This window comes from Ascidiella aspersa, chromosome 2 (genome assembly GCF_963924565.1).
Source record: "Ascidiella aspersa chromosome 2, kaAscAspe10.2, whole genome shotgun sequence".
Classification (NCBI taxonomy): domain Eukaryota; kingdom Metazoa; phylum Chordata; class Ascidiacea; order Phlebobranchia; family Ascidiidae; genus Ascidiella; species Ascidiella aspersa.
Window position 1 is genome coordinate 6394622 of NC_139448.1, and position 20904 is coordinate 6415525.

Here is a 20904-nt window from a genome sequence, read left to right on the forward strand (position 1 = left end):
TGTTCAAGAATATTTTGTGAAAAAAACTTTTTTTTCTACATGTTAACTAGGTGGTATGGAGGGCAAGATTACACTTCAAATATATAGGAATGGCCATACAAGGGCCCAACTTGCAATGTATGGCATATGATGGTTTTATCAACACAGGCCCTACTTGAGATAAGCCAATGATAAATGACATATGGGCCAAAGATAATCTGTCTAAATTTTTGACTGGGATAACAGTCGTAGATATGATTTCGTTTCAAATATAAATGGGCCTATTCTCAGAAATTTCCTATGTAGATTAAGCGTAAAATTTAAATCAATCTGCGTGTATAAAGCTGACAAGCAAAAATCCTAAAGTATCAATTTACTATAGTGTCAAATTACAGCGACCAAACTCGTCAGCTGACAGTAATTGTTGGTGATGCTTGTAACCAAAAGTGTGTTTTTTTATTCGGATTTTTTGACATTGTGTCAGTTGTAGGCTAGCGAAAAATGAAGCTAAAATATTTTTAAATATTTGTTTTTAGAATGAGTTTATATTTGCACGAACGAGAATTAAATCATACCATGATATACAGTATCAATTCACTAATGTTGTCACCCCTCCAAGTTCGCTATTGTTGCGTAAAAGCTGTGCATCATTATATCGTGTTATTGCTCTACAGTATGTGTAAGCCGAAACAAACCCTTTTAACTGCATGCGAGCCGTGAATTCGGGTTCAAGCGCTAATCTGTTTGATGAAATGCTACGAATTTTGTTGCCGCCGACACACTTTGCTGTTTCATTGGTCTTTTTAGAAAAGCCCCTCTTAACAACGTTGCCTGTCGTGCCTATTTTTCTAAGTTTTGTATCACACCAATTGGACCCACATATAGGAAGCACCAACAAATTATGACGGATAACTTTTTTAATAGTAGTGGTTTGGAAGCGTCTGAACTTATTAGTTATACTAAAAGCCGTACTGTATTGTAACCATCGTGTGTGCTAAAATTCAACTGTTTGTTTTTGTTTGGCGTAGCAATGTACAAACACAACAATTTCTTTAGATCTTCTGCATGTACGTTACCCTTTGAAGCATGTTGTTTGCTATTCAATTTGTTGTGCGTGAATGTTAATATAAAGTTGAACAAAAAGTAATTAATGTCTTGACTACATTATTACATGTTGTATGTATCTCAATTTACATTAAACGGTTTAAAATATCTGCAGTTGCGAGTGATCCTAAATCAGCAATAACTTCTTTTCCGTGGTCAACAATTTTATGTATAATTTTTTATGGCGAAAAGCCCAGTGTCTTGCAAGCCGTTAATCGTAGTAGCAATGTTTTAATAAACGGGATACATAATACTTCAAATACACTTTCCTACTTAATCAATTGTACTCACTGGGCGGATACACCATATTTCTCACTTGTTACATGATTATGCTGATTTAGTGACAAATTTTTAACATAGCCCAAAGTTAAAAATCACGTATTAGAAAGTGCTGTGCGATAGCTAGTCGATTTTGTTGGAATCGAGGCTAAAAAGTTAAAAGTACGAAAATCGTGAAATCCATAGGGGTTCTAAAAACAGATTTGTTAAGTTGAACGTAGTAAAACTATTCAGTTAAATAACTTTAATAGGACGTTCTCAATCTATATTTAATGTTTATAATGTAAAGTTGTAGAACTTGGGATTAACTGCTTTACTTTTTAAAAACTCCAATTTTATAAAATGAAATTGCCTGGTATATCAAAAAACAGGACCCTGACCACCTTCTACTGTATATGACTCTATTTCAACTAAACTGCCCAACAATTGTTCGTGCACATTGTCAGAGTGCGAGATTTATTTTCCCCCGAAAAGTAGGCTACAGCATAAATATACGCTTTCGACGAATCCACTTACAGCGCAGCACAAAAATGTCTCGTAATTATGGCGATCATCGTTTTGAATGTTTTCTACCGTTCTGGCGTTAAAGGATTACAAGCAAATCTGACTGCGTTAGGGATTTGCTGGTCAGTTGCTGCCTGTATTATTCAGCCCTAAAGGTAGAAGGAATCAAAGAGAAAACTAGAATTTATCGAACATGCCCAAATTAAGCAAGTGCTGAAACGTACCTAAACGTTGAACGTAGCGCTACGCGTTACATAAATAGAAATATTAAAACATATACAGTAAAGTGTTTTATTTTGCATTTCGTGGTAATCGTAAGGCGTGTATAGCCTACATTGTAAAACAGCAAAAGTGTTGATCGTTTCTTGATTGTTGGCCGCTAGTTTAAGACTGATTTGTGTTACTAAAAACTTCCAAATCAAAATAAAACCTTACAGCCTGTATGGAAGCGGCATTTAATCGAATCGAATGTATTGCGTTTTTCTACATTATCGCATTTATTTTTTTGATTGTAAAATGCAATTGTTCGTCTTCTTAACCTATTATTCCCATAATTTTTTTCATTTTATTCAAACAGTATAATCAAAATTAAAATATAGCTTAAAAAGGCGATGTGATGTGTTATGTCTGAAATGAAAGTTCCAATTAACATGAAAGTTATGCCCTTTTTTAATCCGATAATATAAATTTTTGATCAAGAATTTCTGCAAATAATATAATTTTAGCATCTAAAATTATGTTAAAATTAGCATTTCAAATATTATAGTTGAAATTTGTGGCTACAATAATGATAATATCGAAATCTCCTTGCACCTTGCTATCCAGTAAGTTAAAATCCGAGTATAGTTTTCAAAAATAAACGTACTCGGGTCTGTTTTTAGTAAAAGGTTTCTCGAATTACCCACGCACTAACGATAAAGCAATAACAAAAAGCGGTAGTGAACAAAACCGTATGCGGTAAAGTTAGAGAGATACAGAAAGCCGCTCAATAGAAATGGCTTTTACAGGCCCAGACTAACTTTGCGCAGACAGGCTAGGTAGGCTTGGACGCAAATGCAATAACGTGGCCAGCAACGAGAGATGGCAGAAAGTGTATGCGCAAGATTTTGTTATTTTAGCCATTCAAGCACTTTAATTCAGCATATTTAGATAGTGTAATCAATATGTTCTAGCCACGATTTTTGTTGGTGATGGATGGCTTAGATAAGTCAATTCTGATCAGCTTACAGGATGTTTAGAATATAAACTACGTTAAAATAAAATACAGTATTCCGGTTTAAGAATATCAAAGCCCATATAGAAGTAGGTACCATTTTGAATTTTTTTTCTCTTATTAATTTTTCACCATAGTAATAATAGTTATTTGAAATGATTAAAAGTATACCTATACTTCTGTATTGGCTTAGATATTCTTGCTACGCCATACCACAACCTCCAATCATTATGATCCCAAGTTATAGGAATATTATTAAATTTGTTAAGCATAAGTTTAAGAATAGTATTGAATCTGATAAAGGAGCATCAAAAGCAGCTTAAAAATGAATAGTTTTAAATCAAGAATATTTAACGCGTGTTTTTATTCAATGATTCTTTTAGTTTGTGAGCGTATTTTGGGGTAAAACTTAATTTTTTTGTGAAGAAATCAGATAACTTTGGCGACACACAACACCAAATGTAACAGAGAAAAAAAACAAATAAAAATTTACATTACATTTACAATATTTGTACTATTTGTTTAATCGCCATTCATCACCATGGGTAAAGGTATGTAATGTTAAAAGTAGTAGTTGAATAGCTGTTTGTACCTACATTAGACATGCTCCTTTTTTATTAGAAATGGCGCTTCAACTATGTCATATCGACGAGGATGGGTCGTTTGTTTTTGATCGTTGGGCGATTGAGTCAATATTCGGACAGCCGGTCGTCGCAGAATCCCCAATTGCTGTCATATCTATGACAGGAGAAGCGCGGACTGGAAAATCATTCCTACTAAATTTACTGGCAAGTTTTTTTGCCAAGTTGGAAATTGGAGAGGTAAAATTTACTTTAAACTAAAAGTGTTTTCAACTTTATTTTAAGTTTTTCGGAAAATGGTTCTATTGCAATACTCTTAGATCGCTTTGTTCCCAACAGACCTTCTGATTTCCGTTTTTCACTCTTAAATCGTAGCGAGGCAAGTGTGAGGCAAATAAAACTTTCGTTAAATTAGCAACGTCAATGGAGAAAAGACCTAACCGCCAACGTAAACACAATGTTTCAATGGAGAGGAGGAGTTGATGTACAAACAAAGGGCATCTGGATTTCCAGCAAACCTTTTTGGATAACATTGGATGATGGCGTGAAGGTAAGCTTGATTAATTTACACACAAAACCGACAAGCTTTGACTTACACTTCCCACTTACACCATCATAATAATCTTCAACAGCACATACAGACAAGCCTTTAGGAAACACACAATAAGATCTAGAGGGCAACAATATCTACAGCAGAATAATCTATAATACTATGGTATTAGGACCAACGACACACCAAAGCCAAATACACAGTAATATGCACGACAGAATAAGATTTAAATTGTCCAAATAAGAACCTATCGCAACACGTCCCAAAGTCATAGAAAAAAGGACTAAATGGCTAAAATAACTCGTGAAATTGGAGGTAGAGGGTATGGGACGATTGGGGGCTATCTGTGTGTCATCGGCCGTTAGTGACGACGTCGGTTATTTGTGGGTTTGACCGGCGCCGTTAGGGCGCACCTGTTTTGGCTTGCGATTTTTTGCCCCTGTTTGGGGTTATTGGTGGGTAATGGTGAGGGTTACGCGTTGGGCTAGGGTTGAAATTATTAGGGGAGTTAGAGAGTACTCAAGGGTGGTGGTTAAGCAAAAGGTGGTATAGGCCTGATTAGGGCCATTTAGGGCTTATTCCGACAGATTTAGGACTTATTCTGATTAGACGGTATTACGACTACAAATATAGTAGTGCTGTTTGAGTCTTATTCTGAACTGTGTTTTAGTGCGACATTAATGTTGTTGACAGTCATTTCCGCTTCGTTATAATTGTGGGTTACTGTATATATTTTTACCATTTTACAAACTTTAAAATGGAAAAATTAGCACAGAGCTCTATTTTTGGTATTTCTAAACGTTTGAATTGAGTTTAAAACCATTTTAAAGTTTCAACTGAAAAACATAAGAATCAGAAAATCATTTCACCTTAAAATTAAGCACTCACAGCATTTGTGTAATTAATGGAAACATGGCGGAATGCAAAAAACACTGCATCATAGACGAAAGGAACATTTTTCGAAAACATACTTATAATGGTTTACGTTTTTGCCTATACTTCCCTATAATTGATCATTCCAATTCCATTTACCCATAAACATAGCATCGGGAACTTTGTTGATTTTAATACAGATTGCCTTGTTCCTTATGGATTCTGAAGGATTATTTAGCACAACCGCCTCCAATGAGGAAACGTCCCTTCTATTTGCCATGAGTACGCTTTTCAGCTCGTACCGCATACTTAATGTCGAGCGGCAATTAACGTCATCCCAACTGCAGGCATTTCAGGTATGCAGTAGATCAATACGTGCTCTCTTTGGAATAAAATGATTAACCATGTGTTGTTTTCCAGGATTTTTCAGAGTACCAGCAAATATTTGGCGAACGAGAAGATAAATCTGAGGTCAGAAATATAGGCTTATACGTTTGTTAGCACTATTTTAAGTGGTTATAAATCACTGTTAAAGAGGTCCATGCAGTTTTTTAAAGCTCCTCTGAGCACGGCTGACAGGCAATAGTTATGGCTTTATGTAAAATAACATACACAGATCCGTGTTCCAAACGTTCCACATGTTTGCATTTCCATGTTGCTTTTCACAGCCCTTGCTCATACTACTTCGGGATTGGAACGGCCGTAAAACAGGTTACGGATTCAGGGCAGGAGGCGATTACATGAAGACCAAGTTGGAGTCGAGCGATTTACCGATGGAGAACAGAGCAGCAACTGCGCAGTTCCTGGCAGCTTTCAGCAGATACGCGTGTTATGCTTTGCCCGAACCAGGCTCGGAAATTCGACACTCTGACGACCAAATTTCTTCGGATTATACAATGCAAGGTGCGCCTTTAGGGATTTTAGCGATGTAGGGTGGGCAACTACAAAATTTATATACATATCGGACCGGTGGCTTTCGCACACAAAATACAAACTTCAATCTCAAAATAAAGAAAAAAAAATAATACAAACTTCAATCTCAAAAAAAAAATAAAAATAAAATAATACAAACTTCAATCTCAAAATAAAGTATACAACGATGGTAAAGACACTATATAAATTAAACCTAAACAGCATAACTATTTTAGCATAATTTTTTTTTAAACATTTAGTATAACTTCAATAAATCAACCACAAACTGTTATGTCAAAGTAGTTTAACTATGACAATTATTAGATTTCGTATACTCATAGTGGAACAACAGGCTTTAAAATGGTAGGCTATAACCAGCACGAAACATACAATATGTCATCAGCATTGGACATTTCAGACGCACTTTAAGCAACAGAACGCAAAACAAAACCAAAGAAAAACACCCTAGGTGGGCTACTTCTATGTACTCACCTATTCAATTGATTATAACAAATGGGATTACCATGGGAAACCTGACATGAGAATAAACTTTCGCGCTAACTCCCACGAACAAGCAGATTAGGCCATTCAAAGGAAAAACGATACCCTATACAAGACTTGTGATCACTTATAACCGCGTTCCTCAGCTTTGGATGCGGGGTCACATAAACCTTGTATTTCAAAGGTCGTTGCAATACGCTAGATTTTAAGACTGTTTTAAAAGTCTTTTGTATACTCCCTTTTCGCGTTCTGATTCTAGTATATATTATCGATTCAACGGTAATATATTTTGCCAATCTCAATGTTTGCTTTTAAAAGTTTAGAAATTTAATACTGCGCATGCGCACGTCAGACTCAGTACTCGAATATTCATCAGTAATGTTACTCAAGTCCCGATTCTGACTCCAGCAAAATGAACCTATTTCGACGAGTCCCCGAGCGTCTACTTTGATTACTGTTGCATACGAGTTTATATTCATAATTCGCTGTACGTTTAGAACTTAACATGGGAATCCTGGAATTAGAGGAGCTATGTCCGTAGCTTCCAATAGTAAACAAACAGTGTCTCTATACAAATGTTAAACGCATCAACGCCGCTTGACGTGGGCTGAAAAATTGCCTCGGTCTTTCAAAGAAATAACGTTGTATACGTAAGCACCGTGGTTAATTAACAGGCGTTTCTCGCATTTGTGATGCACACCTGACGACAACGATAGCTGGGTTTGGGTTACATTTGGTCAACAAACAACATCGCAATGGTGGCAAAATGCCACAGTGCTGAATCACTTTATAAATTCCCTTACAGGCCTCGGTTTTTATTCCTTGAATTGATAGAACTCCAAAATAGAGCAATGAATATCATAGAGAAACAGTTTCCCTTATTTGGGTACCATATCATAACAGACACCGTAAAATGAAACGATCAAAATTTGGTAATACGCTTAATAAATAATTTACAATAGTCTACCATCGAATGACGACAAACCTCTGATATATACAGTTCATTTACTTATTGTTTAGATGTTGGAGAGAAATTTCTCGAAAAACTAGAAGAACTTGCTGAAACACTTTCACGCGAAATAACTCCAAAGAAATGCGGTTGGAAAGTGTTGAAGGGAAAAGACATGTCTTCATTAGCAAATTTTTGCGCTAAGAAACTGAAATCCCCTGATGCCAATGTGAAGAATAATTTCTTGGAGGTAAAGATACAGTTAAAAAAATTTAAGTAGGAAAAGTGTTATAGCTCCTCTTGGAAATATACTTGTTATTTACTTGATTGTTTGTCACTCACCATAAAAAATCGACCTGTAAGAGACACAAATTAAACGTATGAGGAGCTAAATTGATTAATATTATACCTGGAAGCAACACAATGTATATGGACAAAGTAGATTATGTTCTAATCGAAACACAGGACCAAAAATCAAGACCTGTTTAATGGGAAAAAACATATATTTATTTGTGTTTTATTTTAAGTTTTAAACGAACTTAATTGTGAATAAATCATTAGCGGAGAAGTGGTGGAATAACAAACACTCGATGCCAATGTTTCATGTTCCAATAATCGAGGGTCACCAACCTTAATAAACTTTGTCGACATTTCTTGGATACGGAGTTATATCAATGGCACATTATTTGACAGACTCTCTTAAAATTACAAATTGCTTAGTTTTTCTTTACATATTACTTCTAAAGAGCTGTGTTACTCATATATGTGAAGACAGTGATGCGGGTGGTGTGTTGTGTGATCATTGGAACGGGTATATATGCTGTGGCCTCATATACGCCTTGTAGGCAACCTGGTTCCCACTTGCGCTATGTTGGTCACCTCCGCCACAGCAATACACCTTATTATAAAACATATTTACGTGTAGTATAATTACATTTTATTTAAAGGGCAAACAGGAGTATGAATTGGCACAGCTTATTACCAAGTGCCTGAAAGAACTTAACACCACCCTAAAAGAGGTACATTGGGAAAAAATATTATGTAATGTGCGACCATCCCTAAAAACCTATTTTAAGATTGTTTTAAACATTATTTAGAAATGGTCTGAACATCTTGACGAGAACACAAAGCACAAAATAAAAGGATTTTGCTCCAGAGAAGCCAAACGAAGTTTTCAAGACGCTTGTAATTCTGCGAATCGCCACGTTCCTGAAAAAACAAGGTTGTTTGACCAACTTGTGGAAAACCACATCCTTGAGTTCTTCGACAATATGGAGGTGATTCTTGTTAGCAGAAAATACAAGAACATTGGTTCTTTTTAGTTAGTTGATTTATATGTTTTAAGCAGAGTGCCAATCGTCCTGGAGGAACAGATACAATTCACAGTTACAAAGTCAGATACAACCTAAAAATGAGAGCGGTACGTTACAAGCTTTCAATCTAATAATGTCCAGACAATACGGTATTTATACATTATTTCATTTAATACAACTATACTACATTACTATATCCGTGTACTTTTTAAAAAAAATACAGGCTGGTTAACTAGCGTATTTTATTTATGTTTTTTTAAGATCCTCCCTTGAAAAACATTGAGTAGGCTACTATACTCGACGTAATAAAGACAGAGAATGTCACGTAATTGGCTAAAACACTATATAAAGTAATATTTTACATTATATAAATAAATTACTGGTTAATATGCACTTCTGTTAAGGTTGGCAAACTTTAAGGCTAATGTAGCCGGAATTGGCCATATTAATTTAATGTAAAACATTACTATGACTCTTGTATTGTTTAAGGCAGGGATGTCCAACGTTTTATTATAGTGGGCTGCATTGACACTTGAAATAATTTAATGGGCCGCAGAACCTATTTCGTTTCAAGATTAAGTATTGCTCTTTAGAGTTATAACGGGCCTTTAGAATTATATATATACATATCTTACCCATCCTATACTATTAGTGCGCCCCTAAAAGCTGACTGGTACATTTTAATTATGATAATATTGAACGTCTAAAATATAACTTGGGAGTGAAAATGACCCGCGGGCCGCACAAACATTTCAGACGGGCCGCAATGGGGACCGGGGGCCGCAGGTTGGACATCCCTGGTTTAAGGGATCGTCCGATGATAAGCATATTACATTTTAGATCCTGGACGAAAGGTTTGCCGGGAATCTCTTTGAAATTCACTCGGAGTACAAGCAAGAGATTCTCGGCGACCTTGCAGAAGCAGTCTACGGCAACTTAGACAGGGACTACGACAGGCAGCTGGATCGAGATATCGAGGAAAACTACAAGCGAATATGGGGACCGCGCAACGCGATTCATTCTAGCGTCTACGCTCGTCCAGCCACAGAGAAGTCAGCCAACACTTCGGTTAGCGGTAGACAAGTGAGCAGTGCCTACAGAAACCTTCTGCCCTTTTTCTTTCTCCAGTTACGCTCGGGCTCAGCCTTGATGGAGGCGACTCTCTTCGCCGCCAGGGCAACGTACAGGGCTGTTGCCAGACGGGCTCGGCGTTGGTTTTAGGTGTAATTTTATATTTAGGTGTACGTCTTGTTTGTGTAGCCGCGCGTGTATTTATCCAGTTGCTGTGCGTTACCTATGTTTCCCACCATGCTTTGAGAAGTTATTTGGTTCGCTTTTGCGTGGGCGTATCAAGGGGGTATACGCTTTGTGCTGTGTGCCGAGCGTGTGTTTATTCCGTTGCTGTAGGTTACCAATGTCCCCACCTTATTTTTAAAATCTTTTGATTCGCTTTTGCCCGGGTGTGTCAGGGGGATGTGTCGATGCCATGGAAACGGTATTTCACTTCTTTCATTGTTACAAAGGCATTTGTACTCTAACAACGTCCGGTTAGTCTAGCGAACCCACCCATACCAACATTAGGCTACTGCAATTAAAGTAGAAGCTTATTTTCAGCATTCTTTTTAAGTATCTGTTACTTTTATTGATTTGGTCTTTGGCTGGTTGGCGTAGGCCGGTGTAAACGCAGTAAACACTCTGTTTCACCCTAATAAACTTATATTTTAAAACCAACTCTGAAGAAGAGAGCTGACGGTCTTTCAAGTGCCTCTCATGCTGATATTGTTTTACGATATATCTTGTTTTTGTATTTTATGCGTCGCGCGCTGTGTGTATAGTTTTTGTTTAATAATAATTGTTAATGCAACCAAAGCAACCCAGCTCATCCATAATAACATACACTATAAACTAAAAAGTTCCCATACCGTTGTGCTATTATATTTTCTTGCCCACCAATTTTAACAACTTTAATTTGTGGCAAATCAAAGTTCGTTTGCGTTGCAATTCATCAAAATCCGTTAACATGGGAATTCAGTAATGTTTATGGTATACACTTTTAAAAAATTAGAAAAGTTTTCCACTATCGTTATAATACATCAAAGAAACGAAAAGCGCAAGTTAAACATAGGGTTATCACATAAAGAACATAAGCGTGCTTTCTGAAACCTATCACAAAGCGACGGAGTTTAATTCATACATAATTATGGAATGTCATATTGGCATTTCGAACAAATCTTCACCAATTTGGGGCTCGGCAACTTTATCGAATCGTTAATCGTTCTTTACTATTGCCAATATAGCACATTTATTTTAAGGTTTAAACAAAGCAGACATTATTATTCTTATAAAGAGGATTCTTAAAATCAATCAAAATGCTGCATTATTATAATGCCAAAGCACTAGATAAAGGTCTCAATAGGTCTATAAACAAAGCGAACATAATGGTCTTGTCGAGGCAAATGTGACATGACTTGGACTACAGTAAGTCGTTGTGTAGAATTACTTATAGTTTTAAACAAATGTTATTTTTAGTAGGGTTATTGTTTTTGATGGGAAGAGTTGATCAGTTTTAATAGTTGAACGTTTTTTTATGTGACTGACGTGACTTTAGGTTGACTTGCTCTCATATTGATTTGATTAGGGCAATGGGACTTACAGCATTTGTAGTCGACTTGTTTAGAACACTGCCCAACATAGGAAGAATGCTTTCCACAGACACTCCGCAGTGGCTGCTGCTATGAAAAAAAGTTGGCTGCTGCTACGAAAAAAAGTAAGTGACGATCCATACTACCACCTTGCGGTTTTCGAAATAACAACTGAGGTCTGATGCGGATTCTTTGACAGGTCAGGATTCTTTGATACCCACACTGTTTGATTTTTACTGCTTATTCTTGTCGTGTATTTGCACGAGCTAATGTCGTATTCACTCGTAAACAGAAAGTAATATTGACCGCCCAGTTTTAATTTTGTAATTCTCGTTCGTTGTAAATAATTTTGTTAATACCATTCTTTTGAGACAATATTCAGTGGACTCTTGGTCATTCGGTATTCCTTTAGAAAAAGTAACATGTTTTGTAAAAATGTCAGTCAACAAACCAAAGAAAGAAGCGGAGAGTCAGATACATACTAAGTATTTATCCTAATTAGTCTGCTAATAAAACGTTATAGCGTATTTTTCAGCATTATTAACGCTACATTGTAAAATGAAAATCAGTTTAAATATAGGCAATTTCTGATGTCATTCTAAAATGTCGTAAAGCGCCGGCCGGGGTTCAACCAACTTGAACACTTATAAACTCCGCCAACAAGAATTTTTACACGTACGCTCGACTCCGAGTGGCTTGGCCCAAAGGCAATCGCGCTTTACAAAAAGCCTGGAAATTGTATTGTACCATACACAGCATTACTTAGAAACTAGACTCAATTACTCAACCTCAACTTCGAAGCTGCTATGCTGTCTGCAAGTTTATTCGCTTACTCGTTTTGTTGGCCGTAAATATACTAATTAATAATACAGTTTATATATTACGTTAAAGATTCGATAGAACTTTAGCTAAGCAGAACATCAACGTCAGAACTCAGGTCAATCTATATAAATCTTAATAACGTTAATCATAATATTCTACAGACCGTATAAAAGTGTTCAACTAAAATTAGGGTTTAGTAATGCACAACATTACACGATGATTTTAAGATGATTTGTGTTTTGTGTTTTGAGAATAGAATTACCATGCTTGAAGTAGTCACTGCACCAAGTGTATATTTGCGTAAGTCGCATTTCTAGCGTCATATGTGGTAGTTGCTGATTGACCAAATAATCATTTTGCTTGTTTGGATTTCTCAGCCAAATCGTAGCAATAGTTTTGAAAATCTTGTAACTATCTCATTTGTTAAAAAAAAAACTCAACGCGTACCGTAATAATTGTTTCAAAAAATGACGTTTTTGACTAGCCTAACGTTGTGCCAATAAAGAAGTAAGGGCGACAGCATTGTAAAAACGTTTATGTCAGTTGCCATTGTAATCAAAGTCAATCTAGTTAAACCTCGATCATAAAGTTATGTTTGCGAATCGATGTATAAATTTCGTTATTTAACGAAAAGCAACCCGTGTTTACATTCGAAGCATCGCGCTAACAACCAACACAGTTTGTGTTTAGTTTTCCAGATATAGGTCTGTACAAACATATACAAAGCGCTGTGCAAAGCAGCTGGCTTGCCACCCACGGATGTTCTCTAAATAAAGTAACGCCGTTTAATAGTGCAAAACAAATAGAGCAATATTATCAAATCAAACATGTCAAAAAACGGCCAAACATAATATTTGCATATTTTCACACCGTAATGACTTAGTGTTTATTAGCATTAGTGTAGATAGGTTCCACATCTTGCTGTTTAAGCGATGTTTGTGTTTCAGATGCCATTATTGATGATTCTTTACCTGTTGTCTTTCTTTTCTTTGTTTCTAATATAACAAAATAATGACAATATATTATTCTGTGTGACAGTTACATCATGTGGCATTTCCCAAGTAGGCTATATATGTTGGATTATTTCAGTAACTAAAGTCACTGATTCAATAATAAGACGGCATTAATATACTGTATACAGGCAAAGGTGCTTAATGTGTTTTGAGTTAGCTGAGTCTGTCAAACATTACGTACACTGTCAGAACGGTGTTTAAATTTGAACACCAAAACGGTCTATACACGTTTAAAATCTAAACACTTAAACACCTAATTTAAACACCTTTGTGTTTAATTTTAGTTTTGGTGTTTAAATTATAAACACCTGAACGCTTTTATGTTAAACACCTGATATTTTGACGTGTTTAACAACGATTATTGGGTGATTTTAAGCACAATTGACGAATTTAAACATGTTTACGATTAAACACTTCATAATTTAACACGTCAATTATTAGACATGTCAATTCGATACATTCTTATAAAGCAATAGCTCAAGTCATTTATGCTGACGTTATAAGATGTTGATTAGGGGTATTGGAATTTTAAAGCACTGAACAGTTGTTTTATGTACGATTTCAAATATTTAACTATACAAGTTTGCATGTATGATCGATTGATCGTAACAGATCACAATAAACGGAATGACTTAATTCATGGTTTCACTTAACATCTGTACGGCTTATTAGGCGTCATTTCATTTTTTAAATATAACGACAATCATGAAAATACTGGTTTGTGTTCTTGACGTGCCATTAAATCCAATATTTGATTTCATTATGTAGCTTGCGAATAACTTTGTACTACCCAAGTAAAAAGCGAAGCTGTGCGGTCTTGCGCCGCCATGACCTATTTAAATTGCGCCAGCAATAAAATACGCGTGATGAACACAATCTTTGGGAAGGACTTTTTCTAGGGCAATGCTGTATCGCTGTGAAGCTTATATATTTTTCAAGTTTAAATTGTTTAACGTACGACGAATAGTAAGTATTATTTATTAAATGTTTGATTTACGATATATTTTAACTATTTATAGTAAATTTTGTTTTGTTATAAAACAAGTTTTTGTCATATTGTACATTCTAAGTACATTCAATAAATCAACTCATGATTGAAATTATTTGAAATTGATTCGGTCCGATGAACATCAACAAAGCATATCCACTGGTCTGTGACTGTGACCAACGCGGGAATTCAAAATGCCGAAAAAAAGTTTGACTTTTAACCAGTACAAGTTATACATTACAGTTAAAGACGGTTTGGCGTATTTTTGGCTTTCGAGTTACTAAGATTGATGTAAAACAAATACTAATGTGTATAGTGGTGATTTATATATATATTATTTATTTTAATTTGCTTTTTCATAAATGTGTAGTGATAATGTTTTATTAGCTGTGCAAGACGCTTGAAGACGGGCAGGTCTAGAGTGTGAAATTTATGTTTAAAAAAAGTTTTCCAAGCGAAAACGAAATGTCTGAAATTGGATTATTGTTTCAGAATTGTAGGTATTTCATTCATAAATCCAAAAGCAATGAAAGTTGTAAAAGACTACTTCATAATAGTTTGGTGCCATACAAATGTAGACATGGAAAATTAAACGAAACAGGTTGGTAAGCTATTTCTTGTCTAAAGTAGCACTTTAATTATTCTGTTAACAGCCAAGTATGCTTTTATTAAATCATTATTATTAAAGGTATTTAGATTACACTGCTTTGTTTCAGGGCAATCAATGACAGCAAACCATTTGCTCTTTTCAACTTCAGAAAAACTTGGTTCACAGGAGATTAGGTTAAAAATGTAAGTAAATTTTACTTACATGTTTTACATTAATATAGTTTATTCCCATTTGGCTTTTATTTTGTTAGTAGCAGCCAGCAAATTATTTTTTTTATCTCTGTAAAATTTCTGAAGTACTTTAATATGTGGTTTAGTTTTAATTTATTTAAATCTTACATTAAAGCTTTAAATGTATTTGTTTAAATCTTACATTGAAGCTTTAAATGTAAAATTTAATATGTAGTACTTTTGGTATGCTACTGACGCTTTAATAAAATGATATAGTTTACATAATTAGAGTTTTTATTTATTTGCAGGAATTTTAACTGCAGTGTAAGATGGTAAAATAAAAGTCTGTGACAAAGTTCAATTGGAAAACAACAAAAGAGTATAGATCTACTAAAATTGATACACAAGGTAAACAAACTAAAAGTTTCTTCTTCCCAAGTTCATTTATCGAACCTTAAAATTTGTGGTAAATACATATAATTGAATAGATATTTAATTTATGTGTTGTGTTCCATAACTTGTGTATAATGTTTGGTCTGCATGTCCCAGTAATGGGCGACTTTTTTTGGTCAGATTGTTTATCACTAGTTTAAGCAATTATTTTGATAAAACATAATGGCCAATACAATATTTTGGTTCACATATTTACTTTTGATCTGAAATTATTTAATGATTTAATTGGGTTTTCATAGTAGGGTGAACCTTTTTTTTTAATTTTAGTGGGTCATGAAGATATTAATACAATAAAAATTAACTTGTTTTGTAATCATTGCGATGTCTTTAGGTTACAGTGTAACATAAATAATACATTTTCTAATGCTATGCTCAAAGAGTACATTGCCACCAAACCTAGTACATGTCATAATAATATGCTTTTGTAGTGATTGGTGACAAACTAAAACATATTTTTATGACATGACATGTAGTGGTTCTGGTGAATAACTTGAAAAATTTACTATGAGCAAAGGAATAAAGAGTTGTTCAGTGATAGTGTATAATTTAATCACTGCAGTGTAATATATTGATCTAAATTTATTTCTTAGGCAGCCATGCTCAACTCGTCTTCTAAAAAGAAAAGCTCTTCGAGGCCTTTATTGGGCAAACCTTTGGGGTGGACGGCACAGCAGCTTTTCTGCATTGGTATATTAGTGGATGGAATGGACATTAAATTTGTGGAAGAACAACACTTGTTGAACAAATTGTTAAATTATATTTCATTGATATTCGAGCCTGTTAATATACACGGGATTTAAGTTATCCATCCTACTGCTCTGTGTTTTTATATGTTTTTAAACAATGTACGAAAGGCCCCACCTTAAAAATTTGCCAAACATAGCAATTATAAATATTAAAAAAAGGTTTCAAATTTGTAAAATATCTTCTTTTTCTCTGTTTTTCTTTTTATCACATACGCATTTTTGTTTGCATAAACACCTGCATTGTATTAAAAATGCGATATTTATATTATTATTCGCTTTGTTTGGAATAATAAAATTGTATACCTCATAATATATTGTGAAATTTGTTTGGAAACACTGAATACTAGCATTAAACACCTGGCAGAATAAACGGCAAAAGCCTAAACACCTGGAATTTAAACATGTTTAATTTTAAACGTGCTGACATTTCGCCCCTTTCAGGTGTTTAATTTTGGTGTTTAATCGAATGACAGTGTAGGAGTTTTATGGTGTATAATATGGTGTATAATATTACACTCAAACCGCTATAGGTACTGTTTTTATACTGCCATTCTTAAACAGACAAAACGACATTTAAACTAACTTTGATTAGGCAAATCTAATTTATACGTAGAAATACACAACCTGTTGTTTCGCAAAGGGCGATTTAACTATAATGCGTTGGGAGTTTGAGGCATTTACGAACCTTTGCTGACAGCCGCGTAAATTTCTTGCGAAGCGGATTGTTCTGTTGCGTCGTACACTGTGGGTTTTCCTGGAGTCATGTCTGAATTTGTTGATGTTGCAGCAATTGCACTTCTGACGTTGAAAGGTTTTTCTGTTCAAAAATACCATGTAGAATGAACCACGCTTAAAGAGTTTTGTAAACTTTTGTTTCGTGTAATATGTTCAGGCTGAATGGGGACATCTTTCATATAGTTTAGGCTTAAAGAAAATATTTTAGAAAATCCTTTTTGACAATGCAGACACTATAAGTATAATTCTAAACTTTAACATTCTATTTGTGTTATTTCAATTTGAATTTCCTCATGCATAGCTGTTTGTTTATGTTACATTGTCACCTCAACATATAGCTTTTGGGCATTTAAAATTTGTCAGTACGGCAATAGAGTTGTTCAGTGTAGTTGTAGGTTTTTGAAAAAATTCCGAAGCAATAGAGCGAGAATTGAATATAAAATCACGTTTCTTTATGATATTCAAACACTTTCATAGTCAACAAGCAATACGTGTAACTGAAGTGTATATGTCTTCGCCATGTTTGTCGTGAAGGTCAGACGTTGTTGAAACCACGGGATTCTCAGAAGGCCTTATTGCATTTTCGTATGCTGGTACACCAGATGATTTGAATAGAGGTGCTTCGGTGTGAAGTCGGGAATAGATATTGTCGCCTTCTATAGTTTCATCTCGAGAAAAATGTTGCCGGGTCTCCGCTAAGGTTGAGTATTCAACACTTGGTGGTCTCCTTATTTCCTGGTTTGCTGTGAGGGCGTTTTCAGTTACTGCTTCTACACGATTAAAAAAAATTTAGCAATTACACATGGCTATTTTGTAGCCAATTTAAAATGTAATTTGTCAATTTCGATTTCAAATGAGATTTTTACTGTAGCAGTCGATTTAAAAAAACACAAATTACAGTTGATTTTTAATTTTCAGATAAGCAATTTGGGTGATACAGCTATAATTTCGAATTGGTCTATAGTGCAAGATACCCTACGTGTCATTTGTCAAGGTAACTTATAATATTGGCTTCGTCAACATTTAGAACATTGTTACACGACTTGCCTACATTTATGTCCTTTTAGAGTTCAATTAAAGTTTTTCCTTGTTAATCTAAATTCCTTTATATAAAAGCATGCAATTTACATGTAATTTAATACGATTCCAAATTTCTACTGCGTCTTTTTTTCTTAGATTTCAGACAACTGTAAATATAAGATACCAACCTTGGCGGTTCATTCAGTTGGGATCTTGGAACCAAGTTATGTTGCTTCCTGAAATAATACAGCTTAACGTTACGCCATATACCACGAGGTTTTTAAGCCAAATGTTTGCCATGGTATACACACCTCTTATAAAATAAAGCACCTGCTGCCATAAGCAGTACAATGACAATAGACGTAAATGTTATTCCCAGTATAACTGATGTATTGGTATGTTTTTGAGGTGTTTCTTTTGAAGCTGAAATGTAATATGATTATTGTTTCAACAAGTGATATTTTTTTTAAAAACTGACTTTACTTGGCCAAAGCGACAGCATATTTGCACAATATTATGGTTCCTATGTGAACGAAAAAAGATAACATATATAGGCCTAGCCCATATAAAACTACTTATCACTTTGCACAGCCAATGATTTGACAATAAATTAGATTTCGTACTTTGAAATGCATTTCTTACTTCTGTCATTCTGGGGTGAAACTGTAGAAATAAGGTTTGCTTCGTTGGATGTTGTGTAAATAGTATTTTGGGTAGTCTCCTTCATAATCTTTGGCACAACAGTAGTGACAACCACGGAATGAATTTGGGTTTTTGAGATACTTTGCTTTGATGTTGCCGAAATGCTGATTATAGCAGTCGTCGATGAACTAGTGGCTTGTTGATTAATACATGTAAATACAGAAAAACGAGTTATAACAAGGGTGAAAAAATTATATATAACATTTTTATGCGCAAAATTGATTGGATAATTTTGCAGCCTAATCAACACTTAAACGATATGTAAATACAGGTGGAAGGAGATTTCAATCACAAAAAGTTTTATTATATTTGATAAATGTTTGAATCAATGTCTGAAAACCCACATACAAAACAAAATCAAAGACCCTCTCTCATCAACATGGCAGCATTTACCGATGTATCTCTGGCATATGTATCCTACAGAAAAGTCACAAGGGTAATCGTTCCACAGAAAGGTAGTTCCATCAGAAAATGGAGCCCCCATAATGACACAATTCTCATTTCCAGTGGTCTTATGATTGTTCGGTTCATCACCTCTCCAGCTCGACCATGTTAACATTGAACCATCCAACCATTTAAAGCTAGTAGGTGATGGGTTCCCCTTCAGTCCAATGAAGTAGCCCTTACTTGGAGCTAAATAAACAAAAAAGGCTACCGTTTACTTTTTTAAGATTTTAGTATTATGCAGTTACACCCATACCTGATAATTTAGCCAAGAAACTCTGAATTTGGGACGAGTTGACTTGAGCCAGTATAGCCCTCATGCTAGTACATTTCGAAAGTGATTCATCGAAGTTTGCTGAAGATTCACTTGCGATATAAAATTCTGAATTGTCTAACCTATGCCAAGTCACAGTAGCAATCTTACACAGTGCACACTGTAGAATTGCAAACCAGATGTAATACATCACGATCAAGCCTATCTCGGAATTATAACGTGCACTGCAAATGTAAAAACGCGTTACTTTATTAGACATCATATTGAATAATGTGATTAAGCTGTAATATTCATTTAATCTCACACCCAACCTGATTTCCTGCAGTAATTGCTTTAATGCTGAAGGCTCTGATTTATTTTGAGGGGGTGGAATGTGCGTGGATAAAAACCATAATTCGTCTTATTGTTTAGAGATAAGATAAACATAATTTCATTTAAATCTGCAAAGTGTACGTCTATATTTTACGCATTTTGTAAGATAATAATCTAAATTCGACAAGTAAAATTAGCAAAAAACAACGGTTGTTTTGTCAAATATATGTGCTTAGTTACTTGTCAACACTATGTCAACTCTATTTGGTTCATTATTTCATATTCATGTTGACAAACTGCGGCTATTTATCTTGTTGTATGGAGTTTGCGTTCTAAGGTACAACAGCAAAGTATGCATTGCAACAACATCTTCTTGGAGGTGTTTGTTTTACTTGCTTGGCATCTTTGCGTTATTATAATGACATAGAGCGACGAAGGCCTAAAGTGTTTTGACAATGAAGTGACAGCTAAGCGGCCTGCTGATTACTACATGTATCTTGCAATAACTACATTTATGTTGTTAATAATGTGTTTTGGCCAGGTTTGTCTACTTCTATAGTCCTCCATCTCTCCTCTATTTTTCTAGTCGAATGTGTTGCAATAATACACGGAAGTGGTTGCGTTTCCATGCAAGAACGATTGTATTCGAACAATTTAATTTTTTATAATTATTATTTATTTGCTATGTAATTTTGTTGGTTAGATTGACATTCCGTTGTTTAAGTTAGAATATATATACCGGTACTAAAAATGTCATAGCCCATGCAAAAGAATGTATCATTTTGAAGGTTTCGAATACCTCTTTATTTATTTTCAACCATCAAATAAATAAAGAGATATTCAAAATATTACCTACTTTTGTATGGGATTTGATATTTTTTCTACTCCTTACAACCTTCAACCGTTATGCTTAAAAAACAGTAACTCAAACTGTATCATAAAGATATCGCGTTGTACGGTATAGTGCTTTGATTTGTTGAGCGATAAGAATGAGCAAAGTGTAATATTATTCTCAGTCATAAGCGGACTTGGAATGACTTTTCGCTTTTCATGATGTTATCAGGAAGTCTGACAAACTGTACAACTAACTTCATCTTCCGGTAATCTCAATCATCACCAACACGTATATTAAACCAACTCCTTTAGATAGTTTAAATGCATGGGCTTTTTATTGCTTATATGCAACGCACTTTGGTTTAAAGAGCTGATGGAGTG

The 20904-nt window shown here is 34.8% G+C and overlaps 1 protein-coding gene and 1 long non-coding RNA gene across 5 annotated transcripts; both read left to right on the plus strand.

The window, feature by feature from the left end:
- The first annotated feature begins 1918 nt into the window (after nt 1-1918).
- LOC146163323 (atlastin-3-like) lies at nt 1919-11059 on the plus strand. Of its 4 annotated transcripts, none has more exons than XM_083381456.1 (11): nt 1919-2021; nt 3701-3900; nt 4076-4210; nt 5284-5439; nt 5504-5554; nt 5752-5986; nt 7517-7695; nt 8393-8464; nt 8543-8722; nt 8794-8865; nt 9599-11059. In XM_083381456.1, exons 2-11 carry the CDS (start codon nt 3703-3705, stop codon nt 9977-9979), a joined length of 1659 nt encoding a protein of 552 aa, XP_083237582.1. In that variant the 5' UTR covers nt 1919-2021; nt 3701-3702; the 3' UTR covers nt 9980-11059. The 4 variants fall into 4 exon arrangements, with proteins under 4 accessions (XP_083237582.1, XP_083237581.1, XP_083237584.1 ...); XM_083381455.1 differs by lacking the exon at nt 1919-2021 and adding an exon at nt 2915-3630; XM_083381458.1 differs by lacking the exon at nt 1919-2021 and adding an exon at nt 2915-3630 and having other exon boundaries at nt 8794-8907; nt 9599-9730.
- Nucleotides 11060-13828: 2769 nt separating this feature from the next.
- On the plus strand, nt 13829-16652 carry LOC146163324 (uncharacterized). Its single transcript, XR_014494511.1, has 4 exons — nt 13829-14824; nt 14940-15015; nt 15312-15411; nt 16047-16652. It is a non-coding gene; the product is annotated as an uncharacterized LOC146163324 (long non-coding RNA).
- The last annotated feature ends 4252 nt before the right edge of the window (nt 16653-20904 follow it).